The sequence below is a fragment of the Artemia franciscana genome, chromosome 12 (assembly GCF_032884065.1).
Source record: "Artemia franciscana chromosome 12, ASM3288406v1, whole genome shotgun sequence".
NCBI lineage: Eukaryota > Metazoa > Arthropoda > Branchiopoda > Anostraca > Artemiidae > Artemia > Artemia franciscana.
This window is the reverse complement of record NC_088874.1, coordinates 41,911,377-41,930,945: the sequence shown is the minus strand read 5'-3', so window position 1 is coordinate 41,930,945 and position 19,569 is coordinate 41,911,377. Positions and strand designations below refer to the sequence as shown.

The 19,569-nt window shown below is 34.2% G+C and overlaps 1 protein-coding gene across 1 annotated transcript; it reads left to right on the top strand.

The window, feature by feature from the left end:
• The first annotated feature begins 14,006 nt into the window (after positions 1-14,006).
• On the top strand, positions 14,007-19,180 carry LOC136034149 (macrophage mannose receptor 1-like). The gene is made up of 2 exons (XM_065715331.1): positions 14,007-14,153; positions 18,255-19,180. Exons 1-2 carry the CDS (start codon positions 14,102-14,104, stop codon positions 19,130-19,132), a joined length of 930 nt encoding a protein of 309 aa, XP_065571403.1. The 5' UTR covers positions 14,007-14,101; the 3' UTR covers positions 19,133-19,180.
• Positions 19,181-19,569: the final 389 nt, after the last annotated feature.

Sequence of the window (19,569 nt, the reverse complement as noted above, 5' to 3'; positions counted from 1 at the left end):
TGTTTTAAAGCCAATCCAAAGTTTATTTTTCTATTTTCAATATTTTTTCCACCATTCTGACATGTTTCAGAGTAACCCTGTATTTTTTCAAAGGTCTCAGATTTGACTGAACACTAATCGCCAGAATTTCAACTCTATGTGCACTGTATTAATCCTTTCATGTGATCTGTCTGATCCAATCAGAAGTTTTTTGACTGCACTTAATTATTTTGATAGTCTTTTTCTTTCAAGCCGTGGTGTTGAAAATTGGTTGAGATTAATTTTTGGATTTCGTTGGGTGTCTACCAGCCACAACAAGGGAAAAAAATATTTTCAATATTGTTTTTATCATTCCCACATGTTTCAGAATAACCGTGTATTTTTTTTAAACGTGCCAGATTTGACTGAACACTAATCACCAGAAGTTCAACTCTACGTGCACTGTGTTAATCCTGTCATGTTATATGTCTGATCCAATGAAAGGTTTTTTGACTGCACTCAATTGTTTTGATAGTCGTTTCCTTTCAAGCCGTTGTGTTGAAAATTGGTTCAGATTATATTTTGGACTTCATTGGGTGTGTACCATCCAAACAATGGAAAACAACACTTTCAATATTTTTTCCATCATTCCCACATGTTTCAGAATAACCCTGTATTTTTTCAAACGTGCCAGATTTGATTGAACACTAATCGCCAGAAGTACAACTCTACGTGCACTGTGTTAATCCTGTCATGTGATATGTCTGATCCAATGAAAGGTTTTTTGACTGCACTTAATTGTTTTGATAGTCTTTTCCTTTCAAGCCCTTGTGTTGAAAATTGGTTAAGATTATTTTCTTAGACTTCATTGAGTGTGTACCAGCCGAACAAGGGAAACGGTTAAAAGCGATAAAACGGAAATTTTGGTTCTTGACTAAAGATGTCCAAGAGAGGAATGACAGGGGACATTTTATAGGCAAGGGAAGGGGCTAAGAAGCCTTCAGAATGGCTTTAAAATACGGTAGCATGGGCTTGATATCAGAAAAATATATATATACTTATATTTAAATATATGTATATATATATATATACCCCCGCGCGCGTAAGTCGTTACGCGCCATATTAGTTATGCGCCATTGTAGTTGTGTCCCTGTGTCCCACCTGTGAATATAGATAGACTTATATATGTGTTTCAAACTACGTAAAAATTGCGAATAAACAACATTCTTGGCTTTCCCATTGTCTGTGCATATACAAAGGCGTATGTACTAATAATGACGTCATATGCAAACGCTCTTTTTACAAACAAACAAACATGCATCCACACAACTCGTTTTTATATAGATAGATAGATAGATAGATACAATACAAATTAACTGCGTAAAACTTGCGAATATACAACATTCTTCGCTGTCCAATTGTCGCTGCATATAAATACATTGTCAGGTTTACCGACCCTCGAACATGCAACGTACAATTGTCCATGGGATAAACAATCAGTATTAAGATCTATACCACATATTTCTAATGATTGACCTTGAGCTTTGTTAATGGTGATTGCAAATACTAATCGAATTGGGAATTGCAATCTTTTAAATTGAAAAAGCAGATCCGTTGGAATCATGGGAATGCGAGGAATAAGAGAAGCCTCACCCTCATAAGGCCTGTCAAGATTGTGGCCTCTATTAGGTTTTCCATTGTTTTTTTTACGGCAAGTCGCGTGCCATTGCAAAGCTTTGGTGGGTTGATATTTCTTAAAAGTATTATTGGTACGCCTATTTTTAGTTGTAGCACGTGTGGTGGAAACCCTGAAGGATCTATGGAATTTAAAAATTCAGATGGATAATTAACCGCTTCATTTGGTTCCAAAACTGTATCGACTGACTTGTAAAGGACTGCCTGGTCTCGAATCTTGGTCAAAACAATATTGTTGATTTCGTGGACGTCTATATTTTTGGGTGCGAGAATCGCTCTTTCACTTAGCCATTTATTATATCACTAAATTACAGAAATCAGCAGGTAGTTGTATACGTCCTGAAATTGAGTCTACTGTTTGACCAGAGTCATCGTTTTGCAATCGGACACGCATATTTGTAGTTAATTTTAATATTTTTACGTGTACCCATAAATTAGAATTTTTTAGGCAAGTATTCATTTCGTCTGCAGGAGTTAAACTACGTAAAAATTGCGAATATACAACATTCTTGGCTTTCCCATTGTCTCTGCATATACAAAGCCGTATGTACTAATAATGACATCATATGCAAACGCTCTTTTTACAAACAAACAAACATGCATACACACAACTCGTTTTTATATAGATAGATAGATAGATAGATACAATACAAATTAACTGCGTAAAACTTGCGAATATACAACATTCTTCGCTGTCCAATTGTCGCTGCATATAAATAGATTGTCAGGTTTACCGACCCTCGAACATGCAACGCACAATTGTCCATGGGAAAAACAATCAGTATTAAGATCTATACCACATTTTTCTAATGATTGACCTTGAGCTTTGTTAATGGTGATTGCAAATGCTAATCGAATTGGGAATTGCAATCTTTTAAATTGAAAAGGCAGATCCGTTGGAATCATGGGAATGCGAGGAATAAGAACAGCCTCACCCTCAAAAGGCCCTGTCAAGATTGTGGCCTCTATTAGGTTTTCCATTGTTTTTTTTACGGCAAGTCGCGTGCCATTGCAAAGCTTTGGTGGGTTGATATTTCTTAAAAGTATTATTGGTACGCCTATTTTTAGTTGTAGCACGTGTGGTGGAAACCCTGAAGGATCTATGGAATTTAAAAATTCAGATGGATAATTAACCGCTTCATTTGGTTCCAAAACTGTGTCGACTGACCTGTAAAGGACTGCCTGGTCTCGAATCTTGGTCAAAACAATATTGTTGATTTCGTATCAACAATTTCGTATCAGCAATAGGGACAAATTTTAGACATTGTCCCGATTTGAACACATCTACTCAAGCTATAATCATCGACTGGGTTGTACCTGAATGCCAGGCGATAACTTTCAGGTTGCTCTGATTCCTCGGCACGCTTTTTTTTCTTACTTTCTCTATCAGCAGCAAGCCTGATTTCTTGCTGTTCTTGTGATTCCTCGGCACGCTTTCTTTTCTTACTTTCTCTATCAGCAGCAAGCCTGATTTCTTGCTGTTCTTGTAATTCCTCGGCACGCCTTCTTTTTTCACTTTCTCTTTTAGAAGCAAGTCTGCTTCCGCGTTGCTCTGGTAGTTCCTCGGCACGCTTTCTGTTCTTTTTTTCTCTATCAGCCTCAAGCCTGTTTCCTTGCTGTTCTTTTGATTCCTCGGCACGCTTTCTGTTCTTTCTTTCTCTATCAGCCTCAAGCCTGTTTCCTTGCTGTTCTTTTGATTCCTCGGCACGCTTTCTGTTCTTTCTTTCTCTATCAGCCTCAAGCCTGTTTCCTTGCTGTTCTTTTGATTCCTCGGCACGCTTTCTTTTCTGACTTTCTCTATCAGCAGCAAGTTTTTTGGCATAGACTCTTTGAGCATCTTCATCGGCTTTTGCCATGGTAAGTTCATCAGTCATTGTAAACTTAAACATTAATAGATTGTCTATAGATTGTCTATTAATGTCTTAAATATCTTGAATGACGTCACCGTCAAAGCAAAAATGACGACAACTAATTTCATGACGTCAGTCAACACAGAAACATGACGTCACCTGATCCACAGACAGACAACTTATTTTTATATATATAGATATATATATATATATATATATATATATATATATATATATATATATATATATATATATATATAAATATACACCTAGGATAAATACTTGAAGTAGTACTTCAAGTAATACTTAAGTACAATTTTGGCAAGTACTTGATATTTGATACTTAAGTAAGAATTTGGAAAGTACTTATTACTTGATATTTAAGTAAAAAACAATGAGTACTTATTACTTGATACTTAAGTAAAAATTTGGAGTACTTGTTGCAGCACTTCGACCAGCATAGCGTTATTTGAGCTTCCAGTGATACGAATATTTCCTGGAAATATTGCTTGCCAGATGTAGTTTATGGGCAATACTCCAAGCACACATATCCGACCACTCCTACACACAACTAATAGCGGTATCTCAGCTTCCGGTGATAAGAACATTTCATGGAAACATCGTTTGCCAGGTGTTAGTTCAGTTCACAGTATTTATCTGGCAATGATGACATGATCACGGGTACACAAGTTGGATGAAGAGTTACTTAGAATCACGGTTCTACATATTCGTTTGATTAGTTCACATTGATTCAAGTTCGATAAATGTTCTATTATTTTAAGAAATTTAGTGTTTTTACACTATTGCACCCTAAGGAGTTGACAGTTATGATGTGAGGACAAGAGAAACTAATATAGCAGTTGAAATTGAAAAGAATTGTCGAATAACATTTGAGTGGGATGAGAATTTTAGTAAATATATTATATCTTTAAGTCAATTTATGTTGGAAAAACAATTGCGTTTTGCTGCAAAAGAGAATATAATGCTTATATCCAGACTAAAACATGAATTGAAAGCAATCATGAAGCACACGAAAGACAACATTGTGAATCACTCCGTAAAGAGAGTGAAAAAAGCTTCATGATCATATTACTTTGTTTGCGCTGAAGAAGAGAGGCGGTTGTTCTCTCAAAATATTCGCTTACTGTGTTATCTTCAGTATTTTCATTTGGCCTTTAAAAACCCATTTTTGAACGTTTTCCTTCTTTTTGTTATGGCAGGCCAATGTGGTTTGTTATTTGAAGTTAGAATATTCAGGGAATTCCAAAAAAATTAAATTATTTAAATTTTTTCCAGTAAAAATTTCGCGAAATTTCAAGCCCAGCTTTTTTTTATGGTGCTTTTGTATCTGATTAAAATACACTAAACAACCACGTTTTGTTTTTGTGGGGATTTACTTGAAAAGTGTGGCTTTTAATTAAAGATTGAATTCTTTTCTCACATTAAACTGAAAAATAAACTGAATTTAGGATTTTCAGGGAATTTCAAAAGGAGAGCAAACTAATCAAATTTTTTATTTCAATAAAATGTCGTGAAATTTTAACCCAAGTTTTTTTTTATATGGTCCTCTTGTTTCTGACTAAAAAACATTAAAAATAACATAAATTTTTGTTTTGTCAGGATTTACTTAAAAAGTGTGGCTTTAAAGAAAAGATTGAATTCTTTTCTCATTTTAAACGGAACGGTAAACTGAATTTAGAATTTCCAGGGAATTTCCAGAGAATTTCAAGAGGAACCTAAATTTATTGAACTTATTATTCCAGTAAAACTTTTGCAAAATTTTAAGCCCATTTTTTTTTGTTTTATATGGTGCTCTTGTTCCTGATTCAAAAACATTAAACACCCAGGTTTTGGTTTTGTGATGATTTACTTTAAAAACGTGGCTTTAAAAAGAAGACTAAATTCTTCTTTCACTTTAAACTGAACCATAAACTAGATTTAAAATTTCAAGGGAATTTCGAGAGGTTCCTAAATGAATCAGATGTTTCATTCCAGTAAAAATCCCACGAAATTTTAAGCAAAGTATTTGTTTTTATATAGCGCTCTTGTTTCTTATTAAAAAACGTTAAATAACCTGTTTTTGGTTTTGTGACGATTTACTTACAAAAGTTTGACTGTAAATAGAAAACTAAATTCTCTACTCCCTTCAAACTGAACCATTAACTGAATTTAAAATTTCCAGGGAATTTCAAGAGAAGTCTAGATTAATCATTTTTTTATTCCATTAAAAATTTTGTTAAATTTTATGTCCAGTTTTTCTTTTTTATATGGTGCTCTTGTTTCTGATTAAAAAAAACCTTGAATAACCAGGTTTTGGTTTTGTGACTATTTATATGGTGCTTTTGATTGTGATAAAAAACATTAAATAACCTGTTTTTGTTTTGAGAGGATCTAATTAAAAAGTATGGATTTAAAGAGGAGACTGAATTGTTTTCTCACTTTATTTGAACAATAAACTGAATTTAAAATTTCTATGGAATTTCCAGAAGAAACTAAATTTATTGAATTTTTTTCCAATAACAATTTCACGAGATTTTAAGCCCAGTTTGTTTGTTTTTATATGGTGTTCTTATTTCTGATTAAAACATTAAATGACCAGGTTTTGGTTTTGGGAGGATCTACTTAAAAAGTATGGCTTTAAATAGAAGATTGAATTCTTTTCTCACTTTAAACTAAACCATTAAATAATATAGAGTTTCCAGGGAATTTCCAGAAGAACCCAAAAACTTTTTATTGGAGCTACATTTTAGTTCCAGTAATTTTAAGCGTGGTTTTCTATATGGTATTCTTGTTTCTGATAAAAAATTAAATAACGATGTTTATGTTTTGTGTGGATTTACTTAAAAAGTTGGGCTTTAAATAGAAGACTGAATTTTTTTCACTATAAACTGGACCTTAAACTAAATTTAGATTTTCCAGAGAATTTCCAGAGAACCGAAATTAAAGACATTTTTCATTTCAGTAAAAAGAATCTGCAAAATTTTAAGCCCAGTATTTGTTTTTTTATGGTGCTCTTGTTTCTGATTAAAAAACCATAAATAGCCAGTTTTGGTTTTGTGAGGATTTTACTTAAAAAGTTTAACCTTAAATAGAGGACTAAATTCTCTTCTTACTTTAAACTGAACCATAAACTGAATTTAGAATTTCCAGGGAATTTCAAGAGGAATCTAGGTTTACCAAATTTTTTATTCCACTGAAAATTTTGCGAAATTTTACGCCCAGTTTCGGGTTTTTAAATGATGGTCTTGTCTCTGATTAAAAATGTTAAATAACTAGGATTTGGTTTCGTGAGAATTTACTTAAAAAGTATGGCTTCAAGTAGAAGAATAGATTCTTTCTTCACTTTGAACTGAATCATACACTGAATTTAGAATTTCCAGGGAATAATCCATAGGCCTAAACAAGTCAAATTTCTTATTCCAGTAAAAATTTCACGAATCTTTAATCCCAGTCGTTTCTTTTTATATGGTGCTCTTGTTTCTGATTAAAACCATGAAATAACCATTTTTTAGTTTTGTGAGGCTTTACTTAAACAGTATAACTTTGAATAGAATACTGTATTCTTTTCTCACTTTAACCAGAACCACAAACTAAATTTAGAGTTTCCGGGATATTTCAAAAGGAATCTAAATTGATAAATTTTTTTATTCCAATAAAACTTTTGTGAAACTATTGCCCAGTTTTTTTATATGGTGCTCTTGTTTCTGATTAAAACACACATTAAATAACCAGATTTTGGTTGTGAGGATTTACATAAAAAGTGTCTCATTTTAAAATGAACCATAAACTGAATTTAGTTTCTAAAGGATTTCCAGAAGAATCTTAATTTATCGATTCTTTTATTCCAGTAGAATTCCGTTAAATTTTAAGCCCAGTTACTTTTTTATATGGTGCTCTTGTTTCTGATTAAAAAATAAATAACCAGGTTTTGGTTTTGTGAAGATTTGCTTAAAAGGTGTGGCGATAAATAGAAGACTGAATTCTTTTCTTTCTTTAAACTGAACGATAAACTAAATTTCGAATTTCCAGGGAATTGCCAGACCAACTTAAATTTATCAAATTTTTTTATTACAGTACCCCATTTTTTTTGTTATTATATGGTGCTATTGTTTCTGATTAAAAAAATTTAAATAACCAGGTTTTGGTTTTGTAACGATTTACTTAAGAAGTGTGGCTTTAGTTATGAGATTTTATTCATTTCTCAATTTAAACTGAATCATAAACTAAATTAGAACTCCCTGAGAATTTCCGGAAGAACCTAAATTTATTGAAGTTTTTATCCAGTGAAAATTTTGCGAAATTTTAAACCTAGGTTTTTACTTTTACATGGAGCTTTTGTTTCTAATTAATAATTAAACAACCAGGTTTTAGTTTGGTGCGTATTTACTTAAGGATTGGGGCTTGAAATACAAGACCGAATTCTTTTATCCCCATAAAATGAACCATAAACTGAATTTAGAAATTCCAGGAAATTTTCAAAAGAGTCTAAATTAATGAAATTTGTTATTCCAGTAAAAATTTCCCCAAATCTTAAGCCTAATTTTTCTTGTATGGTAGTCTTGTTTCTGATTAAAAACCATTAAATAACCAGGTTTTTGTTTTGTGAGAATTTTGTGAGCGATAAAAATCTATCTGGTTTAGATAAAGATGAAATACATGATAGTAGTAACAGCTTTTTGCTGGTATTGTTAAAACCCTTCCAGTGTTATCTTATCAATCACCAGTAAAGGATATTCCCCATATCGGAAAGAGACATGGAGACAAAGACAAAACAAATGTTTGCCCTCTTGATATCTACTTTTGTCATATAAAAACCTTTGAGAACTTCTTTTCAGTACCAATTTCTATCGACTTCAGTATGATTACCCATAAGTTTGGGAATAAAATGTTGTTAAAAATTTTTGGTGAAGGGGGGCATGGAGGGCCAGGGGTTGGATACCATTATTTTTGGAATAATGGATTTTTATACATTTTCTTTGAAGGGGGGTCTGTCCATGGTAGGCCAGGAATCAGCTACAACAAGTTTTGGAATAAAATATTGATAATAATATTTCGGGAAGGGATTAGGCCAAGGAGGGCCATGAGTACGCTCCCGTAGGCTTAGGAACCAAATATTGTTAGGATTTTTGATAGGAGGCTGGTCACGCCATGGATGGCCAGGTGTCAGATCGCTTCAGTTTTTTTATAAAATATCTTTAATATTTCTTTTTTAGGGGAAGGAGGGCCAGCGGCTAATTCTCCAAAGTTTTTTAATAAGACGCCGCTTATAACCTAGTCGAGCCACGGAGTGCGAGAGACAGCTCTCATAAGCTTTGAAATGAAATATCGTCAAGATTTGTTTGGAGTGAGGCACCTATCCATGGTGGGCCAGGAATCAGCTCCCCTAAGTTTATTAAAAACATAATTAATGAGTTTTAGGGGGGAGGCTCATGCCAAGGAGGGCCAGGGCTTAGCTTACGTTAGTTTGAGAATAAATTATCTATAATAATTTTCTTGGTTGGAGGTCAGGCCGTAGAGGGCCAGGGGTCACCTTTCATAATTTTTGGAACAAAATATCGTTCATTCATTTTAGTTTTTTCTATCTTGAGACGGGCGGTCGTTCAAGGGCCAGTGGTCAGCTTCCAAAAGTTTTGGGATTAAGCATCGTTAATAAGTTGTTTTTCCTTGGGGGGACGGACAGTGAGGCCGTGTTAGGCCATGGGTCAGGTGCAGTAAGTTTTGGCATGCATAACGTATAACAGATTGTTTTTCTTTTATGGGAAGGGAGTTAGACCATGGAGGGCCAGGGGGCAGATCCCTTAAGCTTCGGAATTAAATAGCTTTAATAAGTTTTTAGTTGGGTGGGATGTGGGTATCAGGCTTATATGATCTTTGAACTGTTTAAAAACTCTTCCACAAAACCTTATATACCACCATGATATAACTTACAAATCCTCCCCCCGGGCTCTGGGGGTTGTGTCGAACCCAGAGCTTTGTTACTTTGATTTTGAACTATTTTTAACAAAATAGCTATCTTAAAAGTTTTTCCGTAACCATTTCGAGAAATTGGCTGAGGGGTTAGTGGAGTAGTATTCCTTCTGCTAGGTCCAGGAGCCCATAATTGCGAAGTACATTAGAAGCATGGAATGGTCTAAAACAAATTCGAAATTTGTTTTTTACACCGATACCAACGATACCTAGTATTTCGACAATGCAGGCCTATTATTTTTTTCCCGCACCTTGAGATTCTAAATTTATATGTTTCCTCATTTCCATATTTCGGCTTTTTAAACGTCAGGCTTTAAAATTTTCACATTTCGACGAGCCCATTGCTTTACCTCAAAATTAAAATCCTTGATTAGAAGATTTCCCATCTGAAGAATCTTTAAGGTAATGTTGTTTTAGTCTAATTTAGGCCCATCGAAACTAGAAAGAATTGCCCTGTCTCGTCCATTATGAATATTTTTAGTTTGTGTGGCCAAACTATTTAGAATAATGTTGGTGGCCTTTAATAACCTCTTGAACTTGGATAATAGATTTGAATAAACGAGAGAAAACTAAAAGGCGACACTGAATTTGTCTGATATCCTAGAAAAACCATTTATTTTTTTAATATGGTCCTCATATAGAGACGTTCAGTTTTAAATAGACTCATATCATCAGGAAGTAGAAGTTTTGTTTTTCTGTTAATTAGAGTAAAGTGTTCCACTTTAAGTTCAGGAAAGGTCAGTCCCGACCAATATTTTGGCCTACTGGCTCAGAAAATACTGAAAAATCAATTCAAAGGAATTATAATTTGATTGATCTAGCCACTTTGGGAATTCCTGTGCTTTCACCGGCTTTGATTGACAGGTTAGCCAAGAAAAGGTAATTGCATTTCAGTGTCTGTACCATTACTTGTAAATTTGTGGGTAGCAGGGTCGTATCCAAAAGTCTCAAAGGGTCATCAGAAAAGTCTCAAATGGGGAAGATTAATGAATTTATTCGGAGGCTATGTATTTTGTGGGTGTAGGCATAATCCCCCCTGTCGTTCTCCCCCTTGCGGAAAATACCCCCGTATAATTCCCATCCGTATTTCCGTGGATAATTACAGATGCTCATTAGAAAGAGAGTTTAAAACTATTCATTGCTGTTACAGTGTCTGTACTAATAGTTGTCAATTGGTTGGTAACTTCTCGCCTTTTTGGTTTTCTGCTTGAAAATTAAAATATTTGATTGTAATTAAAATTTTGGAAAAGATCTGATTATTTAGTCAAAATTTTCAATCAATTGATGACCTGCCTCATGGTTTCCTGAAAATTCTAAATTAGTATGCTGAAACATGGAAGTACACGCCGGTTAAACAGAGGTAAATGGGGGTGTTTTCCGCGTAGCGGTATTTTCCATGGGATTAAACGCTGACCAATCTTTTATACATGTCTCCTGGAACTCTCCAGGAAATTTCCAGCTTATTTATTTTTACAATTGCATGTACATCAAGCGTGTTTCAAATATGATGTTAGACTGGAAATATATAGCAGCCTTTTGAGGACGCTTTATTTTTAAATGCGAGTCATGTAGTGAAAAATGAGTATTCCCACAGAAAAACCTATTGAAAAAAATATGAATTAGAAATGTAGAAACTATGATACAAAATTAGCACAAGCAAAAGAAGAGGCTAAAGAGCCCCTCCCCCTAGAACCAGTTACCGGTATTAAACGGTAAATACGAATATCAGAGTTTGAAAAATATAAAAAGTAAAGAAGGTTAAAATAAAGACAGGTTCAGCTTCTTTATTCGTAAAAAAGATGCGTGACTTTGCGAGAAAATACAATTGTTTCAGCAACGAAAGAAGGAAAGATAGAAACCTTTGAGAAAGTTAAAATAATTAAGCATTAACACGATTTATATGTCGCTGCATTCATCATTGTTGCTTTTAAACCATTTGCCTAAAATTAGGTCTATGTGTTCTTAGGCTCCAGTTCAGGCTCATTTGTGGGTAGTCTTAGAAAGGAATTGAGGGGTAGGGGAAGCAATCTCAAAAACGAAATTAATTATTACCACTATATGACAAATGCCAGAAATTTTAGATTGAATCATAAGAATTTGAGATTTTTGGAGGAAGTGCACCAGCCAAAACATGGCTCTCTCCACTGCATACTTTGTTAACCTATTAGTCAAAGATGCATATGTTTGACCATGATATGAATCTAATTTTAGCTCAAGTGGCGGTAATTTATGAATATTTAGACATGATATAGTTTAAATTTCTAAATCTAGAGGAAGGGTGGGACATAATTGAAGTATTCATTTAATTTTTTCTATGAAAATTTAAAAAAAATGTATTTTTCGATTGAACACCCCCCAAAAGTTTATTCTTCGACATCTAGGGGGGTGAAGGGGTGTGTGTCATCCCTTTCTCTACATAATGATGCTACTATCCAGCTTGATTTAAAATTAGAATTAAACTAATTAAGTATTTTGCTTAATTTGCCTACCTTTTGTTCACCCTAATCAGGTCAACTTTTGATGTGTTCAAGGTTAGTCAATCTAAGATCAATTATACATGGCATTGTGGCCCGACAATTTGCCTCCTGCGCAGTGATATTAAATGAGGGAATGCCTCCTCTTCTTAGCTTTTTGCCTCCCCCCACCTACTAAATATTGATAACTAACTTTGTTTGGTGCATTTTGACTGAAAATATTATTTCGGTTTATTTTCTTTTGGAAGATTGAAAAAGTAGCAAAATCCCCTCAAATATTGAAGAATAATTTGCAGAGAATTTTTATTTTATTGCTTGATGTTTAGAAAAGAGCTTTATAAGTATACTGACATTTGCCGCGGAGTTGGAAATGGATGCGAAGATAGAATTGATGGTAGTGAGAAATTTTGAACTGGGGAAGACAATAATGAGTATGGGCGGTATTTTTACTTTTATTCCTTTTTGGAGTCTACATCCGCCGCACTACGTATTTAACAATATACAATATCGTCTCGATGAAGATAATTCCAATTACCAGGTAAGCAGATTCTTCTGCATTCGGTCTGTGCCCTGCAGGATTCAAAATAGGGATGCAACTTACTAATTCAGGTACTCCCATTTTCGTAATGGGGAAGTATAAAATGCTGCTGAATATTTTCAGCAACCTATTAATATCAATCAAAATTGAAATTAAGAGAAAACTAGAACACTATTTGAATACCATAAATGATACATAAGCTGAATAGGTAAAATTTTAAAGAGTTTAGATGCATAAATCTGAAAACTTAAAATCTTAGAAGGCTAGATGTATAAAAAAGAATTAAACTTTCTAAATGTAAAGAATTTTATTATCAAAAATAGACTTGTTGTCGAAAATTGATTAAAATTTTAATTCGCTGAATTTTGAAGAGCGTAATTGCATATACCTGAAAATTAGTAAAGAGTAGTTTCTGAAACATCAAAGTCAAAAACCTTAGAATTGAAGCTTAGAGATAAAAAAAAGGATTGAAAATAAGGGTAGAAAACTCAATAAAAGGAAGGCTTTTATCGAGAGTCTTGCAAGTAATTTGAGTGGGATGGTCTCCTTTCACTAATAATGGGCTCTTAAAGTGATGAGGGATATTTGTTGTTTAAATAAACACCTGAAAACAAAGATAAAATTTATTGAAAGTAAAAGGAACACACTTAAGTGTATGTTCCATATTTGTAATTGTCTACGGATTGTTTTGGTTGGGTGCATCACTGACTCCGTGCACCGTGCACAGTATCTCAGACAATAAGCTGTATTAAAAGTGCTGTTCAATCCCACTTTCTAGGGTTACAGTTAGAGAAAGGTTTAGGTGGCTATGGCACTTTCTGCGGATGAAGGATGAAACATTAAAAAAGATTGTCCCTTTCGGCCAACCGTGTAGGTTAGGGTTGGGCTGATTCAGTTAAGAAAGATTAAAAGGCATTAGGAACCTACTGGGATGGTGTAAAGAAGGCGGCTTTGAACAGAGTGGGATAGCGTACTTAGTTACGTTGGCCTCAGAGGGCTTAGCGTTGCAATGATTTAGCAGTAGTAGCATGTAAACAAAGGGTAAATTACATAGCTTATAGCGTTTCTAAAATTCTAATTGGTACCTATTAACAATCCAGAACACACATAGAAGTGAAGTTAGGTTATTCACAATGAAATATACCAAAATATGATTATAATATAATACTTTAGAAACAAAATTGTGGAAACTACGACAAAGAATTATGGAAACCAGGCCGTGCAGAACGTATTGTATTAAAACCTAATCTAATCTCTAACCCGATCGATATATTAGGCGTTTAATAATTAGGCATTTAATAAACTACATCATAGTTTTTCTCACTTAAAGTAAACAAATCATAATTGATTTCAGAGTGAGGAGCCGGATTTGTCAGATCTTACGCAGCGTAATTCTTGAATATGTTGGGGACTATTAAAAAGAAACTTTTAGTTTTAGTAAATCCTGGAAAATGTTCCCGTTTGTTTGTTATTTGAATAGAACTGATGAATTATAAATTTTATCTGTAGTTGGATCCATGAAAACATCCCTATAAATTACTATGATGTCAGTGTTTGTTTTAGATAAAAATACAGTACAAAACTGTGTCTTCTAATGGTTGTCAAATCAATCTTACGAGATGATTTCAATGTTTTTTTACTTAGTTGTTTTTCTCAGCTCATCCTTGGCAGGTATTTTGAGATTCTATTATATTATTCCGTCATCTGTTTTTTCTGTGTTAAAACTGCTTTGTTGTAATTCCATTAGTATTTGTTACAATAGATGACACATTAAGGTATGGGATATAATCAAGGATTATATAGAGCCCCTCCACCAGACTTCTCTGTCATGCCACCCCCCCTCGACTGCGTATTATTAAAGGTTGTATCAATTTCAAAGTATTTTAAGAATCTTCTTTCAGAAAATTCACCTCAGAAATACCCCCCACTCCGTGGAAATTCATCCTCCTATTTAAAGAATTTCCCCAACAGAAAATTCCAATTTGCCAAAAAAAGCTTATTCCGACATTTTCCAAACAGAGAATTCTCCCCAAATATTTCTCTCAGCATCAAGGGGATAATCCTCCCCTCTAAACGACTCCCTCATGGAAAATTTTCCCTTCGTGTAAAGCGAAAATCGAATTTTTAAATTAAAGTATTTGAAAATAAGGTGAAGACTATCAATAAACCCGTCGAATATTGCCGGATTTCTAATATCCTGCAAATATTAATAATGTGAAGGCAAGCGACTTTCATGCATTTGTGTTCAGGGTTTTCTAATTTTAGTCAACGCGAAAAGTATTTGAAACATTAAGAGAGCCTTGGTCAGGATAGATGGGAGGGCTATACTCAACATATATATATATATATATATATATATATATATATATATATATATATATATATATATATAAACAACTGGAAAGTGAGGTCATTTGATTTAATATTAAGATGTATATTGTTTTATGTTGATCTCCTTATCTAGAAACAGTATTTTATTTAGATTTTCAAGAGTAAACTGTAAAAAATTTTCTCGTATGTGTTAAGATGATAAGAAAACCTTTAGTTTATTTTCCTCCTTAATTCCAAATTAATATTTCGTCATCCATGTTACTTCACCAAATGATATGTTTAAAAATTATGAATCTAGTCACTGTTTTTAGGCATCGATGTGAGTATAAATTTTCTCAGCTCTTTTCGATTACAGAGTGAAATTCTATATTGTTGTCTATACCTAGAATTGGCACATGAACGGGTGTAGAAATCACCTAAAAAAGGGTCACTGTTTTTAAGCATCGATATGAATTAAAATTTTCCAATTCTTTGTCAAACAGTTCGTGGTAACGAACTGTAGTAAGGAGCGACCCGGCTCAATAGTGAACGAAACTTTAAAAAACGGAATTCGATGCTAAAATATAGATCAAAATAATCGAATTTTCATACTGATTTTGAATATATAAGTTTCATCAAATTTAGTCTTTGTCACCAAAGTTACGAGCCTCAGAAAATTTGCCTTATTTTGGATAATAGGTGGAAAACCCCCCTAAAAGTCCTAAAATCTTAACGAAAACCACACCATCGCGTTCAGCGTATCAGAGAACCCAAAAAAAATTCAAGCTCCTTTCTACAAAAATGGGAAATTTTGTATTTTTTGCCAGAAGACAGATCACAGGTGCGTGTTTGTTTTTTTGTTTTTTTTTTTTCATGGGTCATCATGTCGACCAAGTGGTCCTACAATGTCGCAAGAAGGCTCATCCTAACAAAAATAAAAAGTTCTAATGCCCTTTTTAAGAGACACAAAAATTGGAGGGCACCTAGGCCCCCTCCCACGCTCATTTTTTTCCCAAAGCCAACGGATCAAAATTTTGAGACAGCCATTTTGTTCCACATAGTCGAAAACCTTAATAACTATGTCTTTGGGATGACTTACTCCCCCACAGTTCTTGGGGGGGCTGCAAGCTACAAACTAATAAACTAATAGCTATTGGGAAATGTATAGACGTTTTAGGGGGATTTTTTCAGTTTGGGGGTGAGGTTGAGGGGAGGAGGCTATGTGGGAAGATCTTTCCTTGGAGGATTATGTCATGGGGGAAGAGAAAATTCAATGAAAAGTGTGCGGGATTTTCTAGCATTGCTATAAAAAAAAAATGAAAAAATAAACATGAAAAAGTTTTTTCAATTGAAAGTAAGGAGCAACATTAAAACTTAAAACGAACAGAGATTATTACGGATATGAGGGGTTCTAAAAATACTTAAGCATAAAGAGCGAGGTATTTAGGAGAAAATAAATACCTCGCTCTTTATGCTAAAGTATTTTTAGTAGTTTCAACTATTTATTCTTCGGCCTTTCTGATTCAGGGGTCATTCTTAAAGAATTGGGACAAAACTTGAGATTTAGTGTAAAGAACGAGGTATTAACGAGGGGACAAACCCCCTAATATACATAATAAAAATATAAGAATATAGAAGTTTGTTAAGTAACTTAATTCTTAAGTTACGTATATTTTCCACTAGTAAAAACGTTCGTTAAAAATTAAAATTTCTAGTTGCCTTTTTAAGTAAGCGAAAAATTGGAGGGCAACTAGGCTTCCTTCCCCACCCCTTATTTCTCAAAATCGTCTGATTAAAACTAAGAGAAAGCCATGTAGCCAAAAATGAATTAATACGTAAATTTACATTTTAATAGTTTATGTGCGGAGAGCCAAAATCAAACATGCATTAATTCAAAAACGTCCAGAAATTAAATAAAAAACTAGTTTTTTTTTTAACTGAAAGTAAAAGTAAGGAGCGACATTAAAAACTTAAACGAACAGAAATTACTCCGTATACGAAATGGGTTGTCACCTCCCCAATCCCTCGCTCTTTACGCTAAAGTTTGACTCTTTGCCACCATTCTACTTTTTGAAACTATTAAAAACTTTAGCGTAGAGAGCGAGGCGTTGAGGAGGGGCAACCCATTTCATATACGGAGTAATTTCTGTTCGTTTTAAGTTTTTAATGTCCCTCTTTGCTTTCAGTTAAAAAATTAGTTTTAAATCTAATCAATTAAAGGGTCAAATTCTCCATTATTATCCATAGATGGATTATCTTTTAGGGGGCGCAGAAATTGCCCAATAAAAGGTTACTGTTTGTAAGCATAGATATGAATCCAACTTTTTCCAAATCTTTTCTTTTTTTAAAGAGTCAAATTCTGTATTATTGTCTATAGATGAATTATCAGCAATAGGGGCATACAAATTTTCTAATAAAGTACCACTACTTGAACCGGAACCAGTAATTGGTATGGATTTTGCAGGCGGTCTGAATATTTTTCTCAGAATTAGTGACTCATTTGTCTCCTCCCTTATATACAGACCAATTAGCATTTGGGTGAACAGTAAGGTGCATTATTGTGTGTGTATTTCATGAAGAATACATCTTATCTTATTTTTGCATATTTGAAACTAGTGTTAAAGCACATATCAAGTGATGTGTTCATGTTTAACCTAGTGAAGTAATAAATAAATTTTAAATTTACCCCCTTGAATGTGTCACAGCTTTTTCTTAATGCTAATTTGGTATTATTTAGGATTAAATACTAACTATTATTGAGAAAATATGTAGAACCAGAAAACTTATTTAACTTTTGTCTATATGCTAGAACTGTATAACCTAAAAACAAGAGATGGGGAAAGGGGCTAGAAAATAGATGGACTATAAGCCACTATGATAACAAAAACGGAGCGGTTGGACCCGTCACTAGTGTGGGATGCTTACTCTTGTACTCAATTCGAACTTACTACGCTTATGACTGTTTGCCATGCAAATCGAGGTACAAGTAGAGAGACAAGTCATCAAATGGAGGGTAATAGGAGACGCTGTGGAAAATCGGCATTGGCGCCACATCATATCTATCCGTGAGAGGTTGTAAGTTTGCCTAACTGGTGCTAGAACGCATACATGAGGAAGTATTTTTGATCTTTTAGAGTGGTGCTAGCAGGTATTTTGGAGCAAATACAAGTATTTATTGGAGCATTCGTGAAAAAGAACAATAAAAAGACATTATGTAAAAAAATTTCATGATGAAAAACCCGAACAATGAATGACAATAGCAAATAACTCTAAAATATAAGAAATATAATGTAAAAAGTCCATTCTTTTGGGGAGGAAGTGAGGGTGACACTGACTCAATAGAACCCCTGTTTTTATGTGCAAGGAGAACAATGATAAACGTGAAGGTTCAGTGGTCAGCAGAAAACAATTATCATCAAATATTTCTTCGTACTGAATTTGAAATTTTGTTCTTTTTTTTAGACCTGAAGCATCCAGAGCCAAAAAACGGGGACTATTGTGCAGATGGATGGAGCCTAGTTTGTAGTAGTGAAAATGACTGTAGCTGCTTTCAATACGTTGACGGCTACGTTCGCTACGAAATTGCTGAGCAGATTTGTAACGGTTTCGGAGGAGATCTTCCCTCAATCCATTCAGAAGACAAGAACAAGTTCATTTACGTATTTCCAGACGACCTACGACATGGGGCCTGGATAGGACTGAGAAGAATTAATAATACATTTATATGGGTGGATGGAAGCAGTTTGGACTATACCAGCTGGAACAATGATGCACCCACAAATGGTGCTAATTCCAGTGACTGCGTTCATTATGTTGGATACGAAGACGAGGGCTACACCGTACCCTTCAAATGGCGTGATGGTCCTTGTACTAAACTGCGACCAATATTATGTGAAATGCCAATTTCTATACCAACAACTACAGTTCCACCATCAACAACAATACGACCTGACCCATGTCCAAAGAACTACACGGAAAGGTGCTTCCAAAATAGTGCTTGCTATTGCTACTCAGTCAAATCGAGTATGTATTGGGGAGATGGTGTTTCAGTTTGTAGAAGTGAAGGTGCTGATATGGTTTCGATCCATTCTAGTGAAGAAAATAACTTTATCCGAGAAATTGTACCAAGCCAGGCTTGGATTGGCTGCTTGTATAATTCAGTTTATTGGGTAGATGGTACATATGTAAATTATGAAAACTGGTACAGCAGTTCCTATAATAGCTACTCCTTTGGCTACATTGACTCCACTAGTGGATACAGTGGATCTTGGAGGGCTAGTTCTTCTACTAGCGATAGTTTAACTGTTGTATGCAAGGTACCAACATACAGTGATGTGTAAATAATGACGTCTCACTCAAATGAATATTAAATGCCTACGTTTACCTTAGAGCAACTTTCTAGCCGAAAACTGTTTAAAAAAGGGGTAGATTTCCAGCGTTGAAATACCTTTTGTGTCGTGAAGTTTGAAAGGATATATTATTTTCAGCCAAAAGAAACATTAATAGGATAATAAGAAAGTTTTTTGCTTTCGCTTTCATTCAACAAATGTTAAGGAATTGACAAAAATATTGAGGATTAATAGCAATATTCATAGAAGAAAGATAGTTTGGTTCCATCCTCTTTCAAAAACCAAAGTCGCCGTGTCTGTTCCTCCCCTATCCAAACCTAAAACTTGGAAAACACTTAGAGTGGAGAGATGGGGATAAAACTCGGTTACACAAATGCTAGATACATCATTGACATAAATGGAACGGATCCACTCTCTTTGGGGTAGTT

Coding starts and splice junctions, on each gene's coding strand:
- LOC136034149 (XM_065715331.1), top strand. CDS start 14,102: ATGATTTCAATGTTTTTTTACTTAGTTGTTTTTCTCAGCTCATCCTTG. Junction 14,154..18,254: donor TCTCAGCTCATCCTTGGCAG/GTATTTTGAGAT, acceptor TCTTTTTTTTAG/ACCTGAAGCATCCAGAGCCA.